This window comes from Arachis ipaensis, chromosome B10 (genome assembly GCF_059453495.1).
Source record: "Arachis ipaensis isolate K30076 ecotype BB chromosome B10, ASM5945349v1, whole genome shotgun sequence".
Classification (NCBI taxonomy): Eukaryota; Viridiplantae; Streptophyta; class Magnoliopsida; order Fabales; family Fabaceae; genus Arachis; species Arachis ipaensis.
In genome coordinates, this window is record NC_142435.1 from 118,837,793 (window position 1) to 118,848,277 (window position 10,485).

At 33.7% G+C, this 10,485-nt stretch overlaps 1 protein-coding gene across 1 annotated transcript; it reads right to left on the bottom strand.

The window, feature by feature from the left end:
• Positions 1-988: 988 nt before the first annotated feature.
• LOC148581467 (uncharacterized) lies at positions 989-2,684 on the bottom strand. Its single transcript, XM_088492387.1, has 4 exons — positions 2,150-2,684; positions 1,587-2,046; positions 1,449-1,503; positions 989-1,357 (listed from the first exon to the last, which is right to left on the bottom strand). The coding sequence occupies exons 1-4, from the start codon at positions 2,682-2,684 to the stop codon at positions 989-991; spliced, it is 1,419 nt and encodes a 472-aa protein (XP_088348513.1).
• Between the last annotated feature and the right edge of the window lie 7,801 nt (positions 2,685-10,485).

Below are 10,485 nucleotides of genomic sequence, written 5' to 3' on the forward strand. Positions count from 1 at the left end.
TAAGAGAAGAAAATTCTGTTTCAAGCTCAATTCCTTGTGCTGTTCATGCTGACCATCCAAATGACGTCGTCGCCCCGAGGTACTTCTGTGGAGGTTATGCGATAATGTATATGTCGAGGACCATTAGCAACCCTAACATAATCTTCTTGGGTTGTCCATTCTATAAGGTAAGTTAAAAAATTCTGGCTTTGGTTTGATCTGAGATGGATGCAGACAGTAGATGATTTTGGTGATTTTGACAAGGAAAGGAACCTCATTGCAATTTTTTTTGGGTCGATAAGCATCTTGCCAGAATAGGAAGCAATTGTTGCATCTTTGACAGCAGACATTTGGTTGAGAAACATGTTGAACTTGTAGAAGAGAAAGAGGAAGAGGAAGATGAATTGGATCATAGAATGGTTGTTTTGGAAGAGAAGATTATTGTTTTGGAGAAGAAGAAAAACCCATTAGCCTTGTGTTTTTCTGTAATTATATTTGCTATTTTTGTTGCTTTTTATATAGCTATTGCTTGAGAGATAAATTATAGAAATCATGATAGAGAATGGGATGTTCTAGGTTTTTCTTGTGTATTGAAACATGCCATTTTGGCAAGTTATGGATCTTGTAATCTAAATGGAACTCTAGTTATAATATCTGTATGTTGAACTTATGTTTTGAATATCTAAATAAAGATGGAAACATTGAAAAATGAGACTTAGTAGTTGCATACATAATTTAGAAAGTTGATGTTATATTGCTAAACAAGTTTTTCATAGCCATAGTTTCCTAAATCTTCCCAAAATGAACAAGTCTCCTAAACTGGATAGTTTGAAGAAGCTTAAGATGTCAAAAGTAAGCCTCAAACACAAAATACAAGGCATAAGCCAAACTGTGCAGAAATAGGTATAAGCCAAACTGCAAAATCAACATAACTAAAAGCTAATACAAGGCATAGTGGAATGCCCAAAGTTACACAGTTCTTCACTTCTTTGGAACGATGGAAGGTGGATTAGGGATGAATTTGAATATTTTGGTTGTGGCCATGCTTGATGCTACTAATGTCTCCTGGGTAGCTGCTGCACTTGCCACTTGGTCCTGGGATGACTAGAGGTGGTTGTGGGCCTATGGGATTTGGTTGACTTTGAGGGGGTAGTGGACTGGGGCATAGTAGAGCTGGTGGCCTGAATATCTTCTGCTTGGGCCTCATCTTCGATGGAGTTGCTTGAGTTTTTTGGGCCACTATAGATGGAACTTGGAGTGGAGGTCGAAACAGTGTCCTTCTGGTTATTGGTCCTGGCCTGACTTGAGGTGCTATTGGTATTGCTGCCACAGGGTTGGAAGGACCTGGGGTGACACCACTTGAGACCTGTGTTGAGACCTGGGTTGAGAAGCATTGTAATTAGTAATAAAGATTAGACAAATTAGTCACTAATTAATTAATGATACACGTTGAACAATTAGTAACTTACAGCAGGTGTGGATTGCTGACTAGGTATGTTATGATCCTGAACCAGATGGAGCATCCTGACCAAACAGGAAATAGACACTAAATAAACATTCAATAAGACACATAAATTCCTAACCAGTTAAGAAATCAAACAGATTACTCCTTCAGCAAATTACTTACAGTATTAGTTGGAGCTGACTGTGACAGTGGGATGACTGCCAATGACTGAGATGTGAAACCTTTCTTGGGCTTCTTTGTCTTAGGTTTCCAATTGGGGTCAGATGGAGCGCCTTTGCATGTCTTGTAGTTATGTCCCGTTGAACCACACTTACTACAAGTGACTTTGAATGACCTCTTCAACTTTTCTCCTTGTTGCATCATTGGCTCAGCTGGATCCTTCTGTCTATTGTGCACTTTTGGCCTTCCAATTGGTCTTTTTATGATAGGAGGATCCGGCCTTAAATACTCAGTCCTTGTCCAGAACTCCTCACTTGGCACAGGCTGAATACAATGAGCATATGTCTTGTGTATTGACTTCATGCATAACCATGGATGCACATAATCCTCTGGATGATCATGCCTCTTCCTTATTGCTGCTATGGCATGGATACATGGCATGTCTAACACAGAAAACAACATCATGAACCAGAACAGAATGAAACATTAATAAAACACCATTTAGCCAGCAACTTAAAATATAGAAAACAATATATTAAAACTAACCAGTCAGCTGCCATTTGTTGCAGGAGCAGGTCTGCCTGATAAGATCCACGTCCACCTTTGCAGCTTTACGACTAACTTCGAAACGCTTACGTGCATCATCACCTGTCCACTCTGCGCACCATTTATTGCTAGGCCTTATTAGACGCTCCATCCTCTTCTGCTGAACTGGTGCGAGCTTTCCAGTATAATCACTAAGTAGCTCTTTATGCTTAACCATCCTCCGCATCATATAGCACCTAATTTCTTCACACATTGTGAGGATAGACTTACTTCTATAGTTGACTATCTTTGAATTGAACACCTCACACATGTTATTCGTGAGGTTGTCCACTTTTGGCCCGTAGGAGAAATATGCCTTCACCCAAGTAGCTAGCTCAAACTTGGAAAGATATTCCCATGCCCCCTGATTAATGCCTTTGAGCTTCTCCATCTGTTCTTTGAATTCGGGTATGGTGGTGCACCTGCCACAATCCCAAACCACCTCCCAAATATACAAATTCTTAAATCGGTTTATGAAGTTTTTCCAAATGTGCATCACACGGTTTCGGTGATGTGCATTTGGCATCACTTCTTTCAAAGCAGGTAGCAATCCCTAACACAGTACACAAAAATTTCACCATTAAACATAACCAGTAATTTCTGAACAAATGCATTATTAAACTAGGCATAACAGTGAATAACTATCCAACTGATGCAGAATTCAGAATGAAATAATTCAACCAGTATCAAGTATATAAAGAGTTATGAATGTTATCTTCTGTTGGTCGGACATAAAATTCTAACCATGAGTTTGTATATCCCCCAGATCCTCCTGAAGTAGAGTAAGAAACTACTTCCAAGACTCCTTAGTTTCAGACCTTGCAACTCCATAAGCAACAACATAAAATTGATTATTCGCATCTTGGGCCACTGCAGTTAGGAGTTGTCCACCATAGTATGTTTTTAGGAAGCAACCATCAAGGTGGATTAGAGGCCTACATCCACTCTTGAACCCCTGCTTGCATGCCTCTAACCCTATATAGAGCTTATCAAACACAGGAGGGGATTGAGGAATTGGAGTTATACACAGCTCTGCCCTGGACCCAGGGTTGCTTCTTAGAATTTCAAATAAATAATCCCTCACATTATTGTACTGCTCCCTCTCATTGCCCATTATCTTTTTCCTTGCCTCCTTAACTGCTCTATAGACCATTTTGGGATGTGCAGTGAGTGAGAACTCCTCTCTCAGAAAGTCAACAGCTTCATTTGTTCTCATGTGAGGCTGTGTACTCATTCTCTTCTCCACCTTCTTACTAATCCAATGTTGATCAGCGTCGGATTAGCGACGATTTTACGACTCTTTTTGTGGTAGCTAATCGGCCATATTCTTGTAGTGTTACTCCCTAGGTCCCTTGCACATGTGTGATCGTTTTTGTAAGTCTTCACCTGATAACATTGCAGTGATTTGTTGTATGACAAATGAACTAACTACGGGCACTCATCATTCATGCATCCCACCCTAACTCTCTCCCTGTCATTCTTAATCCACCTAAGCTCTCTACCTTCAGCAATGAAAGAGTCTTTCACAACTTCTTTAAATCTCTCTATCATTGCAAACTTAGTCCCTAACTCAAACCGGCTCTCTCCAAAAGCATAATCATCATCAAATTCAGGAAATGTGTGCTTGCTGGACTCATCATCTGATGATATAGGAGTGTGTAAACCCTCATAATGGTAGTCATATATGGGGTCATCATCATCATCTTGGACTGCACTAACATAGAACCTCACAGTTGGATCTCTATTGGGCTGTTGCTCATTGGGCCCAGAATTGGCCTGCTGCTCATTGGGCTCAGACCTGGCCTGTTGCCTTCTATTCACCTCAGATGCCCCCATTCCACTACTTTGTCCCTTCTTTTGCCAACTTCTCCTATTTCTATTCACACCTATCTTTTTTGCAGCTGGCTTCTTTGCAGATGGCTTAGTTGGAGTCACAATTTTTTCCTTTCCCTTACTAACTCTCTTCCTCTTGCCTGCTCTGTCCTCAGCACTATTATCACCATCATCACTGTCACTTTCATATCCGGGTGGTGGAGGTTTGTAGGGCTCATCCTCCGTACTCTCGTACCCATCATCTGAAGATGAACTCTGAATATCTTCTAACACAGGACTATTGCCTTTGTTTCCACTATCCTCCACAATCTCAGGCTCATCAACAGGGTGGTCAAAGTACAGGTAAAACTCATCCGTCTTTGTATTCTTTATTTTGTTCTCTCGCATGGCATTAATCCCTGCATTCCCTGTCAAACTGTGCAGCCCTGACTCAACGTCATCACTCATTGGATCATACCAATAAACTGCCTTGTACGACTGGTACCCCAAGCTTTTAAAAAGTGTGATCAAGTTTCCAAAATTCACAAAATCTAGGTCAATTTCGGGAAATTTCTCTACCTTTCCATTTTGATAAACAAGGGAATCATTACTGTTTCTGACAAAACTACCTCCATGGTGGAAAACTGGCACCATAAACACATCTACCATTTAAAAAAAAAATAGAAATCAATGATAACCAACTCTACACTCAAACATCAATCTCCTTCAAAAAATAGAAACAGAAATCAACCAATAACTTTCCTTTGCCCTAACATGGAATCAATTTCACGGTTACAACATACATACAATTTTTACCATTACTATCACCATGCATGTACAACAGTTCATACTTTCATAACTATTGAACTACACAATCGACTCACTAAGCAATGCAACTGATTCTTACCTTCGGTGACGAAGACGGCAAATCAGACAACACTATATGGTTCTCCCTCTTCGACAGCGAATGCACACCGAAACCTTCTCAGTCTGGATGGTGGTTTTTTTTGGAGGGAGAAACAGAGTATAACTGCATTTGATCTTTGGTCTTCTTTAGGGTTTAATGTAATTCTGTAAAAGTTCTGTGGGTGTAATAGGCATTGTACATAACGAAAGGGATGAGAGTGTATATAAGGGGCAGCACACAAAACGACGTCGTTTTGAGTGAGAGGGACTTATGTGTCCCTTTTTCAAAAGCTCCATCCCACTAACATGCCATGTGGGAACGCTGTTAAGCCACATAAGCAGAGGGGGAGCTAGGTCAGCCTTTTCCGTTGGGTCTGACGGCGGCTTATGGACGGAGGGACTGATCCGTCTAATTTTTAGGGACGTCAGGGACTTAAAAGTATTTTTCAATGGTCAGGGACGAAAATGTCCGCGGGTTAAAAGGTCAGGGACTAATTTGTCCTTTTCTCTAAAATATATTATGGAGGTTTTTAGTAACTCCCATTAAAAAACTACCACAAACAAATACAAATTTTGTAGTGATATAATGTATAATATAGCTATATTTTAATTTTAATTTTAATTTAATTTGAATACAATTAGAGAATGTCATGTTGTACATTTTGATTGTCGAATTTGTAATTAGTCATTGATAATGATATATAAGAGAGATAAAGTGTGTGAATGAATGAGAGAGATAGAGAAAAGAAGAGAGAGGATGAGAGAACTCTTTAATTTTGGAGAAAAAGATTTGATTTCAATTATAATGAGAGAGTGATATGTAGCACATTTTGATTGTAAAATTAGTAATAGATAATAGATAGAATAAATTACCATTTGTATGCATGAAAGATACAAACGCTGACAAATGTATCTATATAAGAATAAAACGACAATTGTACCAACGGAAGATGGCTTCCTTGTGCCAAGATATATTCGGGTACTCTTGGCACACGGAAGCCATCTTCCGTGATTATAATTATCGTTTTATTTTTATATGGATACATTTATCAGCATCGATATCTTTTATGGATACAAATGGTAATTTATTCATAATAGATAATAGATATTTGATCCGTAATACATAGTATCAATATCAAACGCTAGTATATTGCATCCGCAAATCCGATAGGTCCAACAAAAATTAAAAAAAAATTATTATATTATTTGTTTGGTTATTTTATTTCTTTTTTTTTATTGTTGGTTAATTATATTATTTTTATTACTTAAAAGAGTAATATTAATTTTTTTAAAGTAAAATAAACTAAAAAAAATGAAATAAAATAGTATTTTTATGCGAAAAAGCTAGAAAATAGATTTTTTTTAAAAAAAAAAGTGTCTCATATTACCATATTGAATCTAATTCAAATTTTTTTTTTTTACATAAATCAAATTGAAATTTTGACTAAATTCGATCCAATCCATTCTATGAACATCTATCTTAGTGACAACTTTTAAACACTACTATCTAAATGATGAAATATACACTTTAATATCTATCTCTGTAATGACAGCTTTCAAACACTATCTAGTTCAATAATATGTTTTACTTGACTTGATCCGTTTTCGTAGCTTTGAATATCATATGAACTAATCATTCAATTATATGCATGTTTCGTGCACTCCTTTTTCTTTTCTTAACTTTGAATTGCAACTGAACTAAACTAAAACAATGAATCCCAATTGAAATCCTGGGAATAGGAAATATGTGGTTATGACATCTAGTCATCTACAATTCCAAAGAAGACCATTCTAGGACCCAACAAGAATAGCACCCTTTTCCCTCCCTTTATCCAAAATGGAAGTTTGAAAAATCATTATTCTAAGCAAATTACTATAGTCCAGATTCTGAGGATACCATTTTTGAAGAGGTGGAGTTGAATTCCATGACACACTTTAACTCTATTTAGTATGGTTGTGGTGGCAAAGTTAATGCATGGGTCCTTGTCATATCTAACCTAATCCTTTTCCTGGAGATTTTTCTTCCACACATGATGCTAACTCTTCTCAAAACATTGCTATACGGACAATTGTACCTTTTTTGTCCACATACATACATAAAGTAAGTCTTCTGCTTTTGTTTCTAACCGGTTGTGTTGATCTGAGCAGAAATAGTTGTTTACTTTTTTTTTTTTTTTTTTAAGGTTTTGCTAATTAATTTTCTAAAGGGACTTTCTATTAAGGTTAACTGAGTTAAGTTCTATGGTGGTATTTGAGATTTGACATAATACACCAAAATCGTTTTTAATAAGATTTTAATGGTATGAATTATATCTCTAAAATTGATAAAAGTGTATCATGTTATTCTTTGATTTATTTTTCATTAACGGCATACTAACCTCAATAGTTAGTGACACATGTTACTTCAGGATTTGACCACGTGTAATGATATCATGGGTCGATCAGTGACACAGGATATACTGATATAGACAGTTTTATCACTTATTACAATACTATTTGGCCACGTATCAGCTTATGCTCTATGTCGCAATATTATTCATCCACATGTCATTCGCTATATCATTATTGTAGATGCACTAAATTAGTTTTTGACTTTGTATTAAGTCACTCACTTTAGCCTTTGAAATTAAATGTCATATGTCAAATTAGTCCTTTCACCAATTTTTTTCTTTTTTTTTAAATTTAAAAATTTCATTATTTTTTAAAGCATTAATTTAAATTATTTTTTATGTTTAAATACAAGTATTTTTTTATAAATATTTTAAATATTTTATAAAAATACTTGTATTTAAACAAAATATAAAAAATAAATTTGAAATGACTGCATTAAAAAATATTGTCAATTTTAAATTTAAAAAAATAGAAAAAAATGATGAAATGACTAATTTAGTGCATATCATAAAATTTTAAAGAATAAAATGAGTCACTTAATATAAGTTCAGGAATTAATTTTGTACATCTATAATGATGCATATTTGGATGAAACATAGAGGAATAATGTTGTGATATGTGGCACAAGTTGACACGTGACACAACTATCCACGTTATTATGACATATGTCACTGATCGACTCGTCATCATACCATTACATGCATGTGGTCAAAGTCGTCAAACCATGTAGTGACATGTTACTAGCTATCCATATCATCATGCCATGCCTACACTTTGTTAAAAATATGTGTCAAAAAGACTAACATAATAAATTTTTATCAATTTTATGTACGTAATTAATGTAATTAAAATTTTAGAGACAATTTTAATGTACGATGTCAATATCAGAAATTACTTTAAAACTTAGCTCAAAATTAATTAGATTTAGTTTCGGATAATATGAAAAAAATAAAAAATTTTAATAAGAATAATTAAATTTAGATCTAACTAATATATACGGTAAAAGCATATATTAAAATTATTTTTTACTTTAATAAATATATAAAAATTACATTAAAAATTTAAATTTTAAAATTAAATCCTAAAAATTTAAATTTAGGACACATGCTAGTTAAAAAGGTTTAAACTGTAAATCCTAATTAGGGGTGTACATGGCCCGAACCGAAGATCCGACCCGACCTCGAATATTTTAAGGACTAATTTGGTGTAATTTTATCGGGTCTAAAGTCGGGTAAGAGTCTTAAAAATAGACCTGATCATTATTTTGGATCGAGTCTATTGGGTCAAGGCGAACCCGGCTTCACTCGACCCATGTGCACCTTAAGAGAACTAAAAAAAGTATATATGTTTTAAATTAATTTTAATATTATGTTATATTAATTATAAACTTATTATTTTATTTTTAATCACACTTATTAAATTAGAAAATAGATCAAAGAAGCATTAAATTAAAATTTATGGACAAATTTAAGTTCAAATATGGATATCAATTTTTCTGTAATAAGTTTCTTCTTTATAAATAAGTGCATCCATAAATAAGTTTCTTTATAAATTATTGTTAAATCTTTAAAGACCCGATTTTTATCCGATTTAGATCCGGTATAGTTGTGGTCCGAAAATCTTTAAGTTTCATCGGGTTTAGGATCAGGTTAAGATCTAAAAAAATAGACCCAATATATATTTAGGACCGGATCCGAATCAGAACAAACCTAGTTCATCCGACGCATGAATACCCCTAATCCTAACCACTTGAAAATCATTAAAGAAATAAGTATGTGATTAAAATTGAAATATCATTTTTATTATATTTAATTCGTTAAAATTACACTTATTTAAGAGCCACGTATACTATTCCTTTTTAATTAAAATTGAAATATCATTTGTATTAATTATATTTAGTTCTTTGGGATTTTTATTAATATAATTATTAAGTGAAGAAAGTAAAAAGAATAAAAAACATAAGAAATGATTCAAGTAATTATTAATTAATGAGGTTAATTTAAATTTTTTTGTTGCTTAGTTTAAAAAAGTCTTAATGCTTGAAATATGTTTTATAATTTGGAATATCTGAATACATACAAAGAAGACTCTTGTTATGAGTTTCTCCATTACAATAAAATATAATACTTAGAATTTTTTTAGTATCTAAAGCTAATGAATCGTAATAATAAAAATTTTAAGAAAGTCGTAAACATATAGTTATATAGATACTATTCTCTATGTTGCTACATAATTGTTTAATAATGCTTATTTGAACAAATTATAAATAACTTAGATATCATTAATTCATTGTAGCAAAATTTTGATTCCACATTTTATATATTATAAACAGATTTATCTTTTTATAATTTTTGTAATATGAAGAGAACTTTCGATATCCGGGAACATATTGTGCAAGTAAAGGTAGCATAACATTGAAGGGTGGGAATTGTGTTATGGTAGAAAATAGAAATTACCTAGGCAGTTGATAGCTACGATTCCTAGCTAAAGGATTACACTCAAGTTAAACTAAAACTATAAACAAAAACAAAAGTAGGAAGGATATATAATAGACCCATTATTTTAGGACAAATTAAGTTGCATGTTATATGAAACCAAAAAAAAGCGTTATATAGGCGGGTCAAACCTAACCTACCGGCCTTTATTTTCACCTTATCATCACATGAGAAATTTATTTAGCTAAATTTTACTTATCCTATTCCTAGCCGTAGACACACTCATTAACAATAACTGACTATTGAATATATTAATCAATATTTTTGTCATTAATTAACATAACCTGCAAAACTGTTGCATTAATGTATATATTTTTTAAAAAAAATATTAAATAACTATTAAGTATTAACTCAATTTCTTTAATTTAGTTCTTTTAGTTTAATAATTTAACAATATACTTTATCCTATATTTTTAAATATTAATGATTTCAAAAACAATAAATTTTGATGTTTTTTTTTTATACTATATATTGGATAATAGTGTCTGTGGTAAACATTAATTGCTCAAAGAATGGTGAAGCTGAATGTTGGTTTAAGCGGTTTGGAAAGAAAAAAGGCAAGAGATGAAGGATATGGAAACCCTAGCTAGCTTGGTAGCAAGCATTGAATGATTGCTTTGTGCATGCGCAAGAGCTTAGAATACTACTTAGAATTATAGCATACACACATACAGTGTCGGGTACTTGAGAATT

Excerpts from the sequence above, each read along its gene's own strand:
- LOC148581467 (XM_088492387.1), bottom strand. The coding sequence starts at position 2,684 with ATGCACATTTGGAAAAACTTCATAAACCGATTTAAGAATTTGTATATT. Across the intron at positions 2,047-2,149 it reads CAACAAATGGCAGCTGACTG|ACATGCCATGTATCCATGCC; the intron begins GTTAGTTTTAAT and ends TTTCTGTGTTAG. Across the intron at positions 1,504-1,586 it reads GTAAGTAATTTGCTGAAGGA|GATGCTCCATCTGGTTCAGG; the intron begins GTAATCTGTTTG and ends CTGTTTGGTCAG.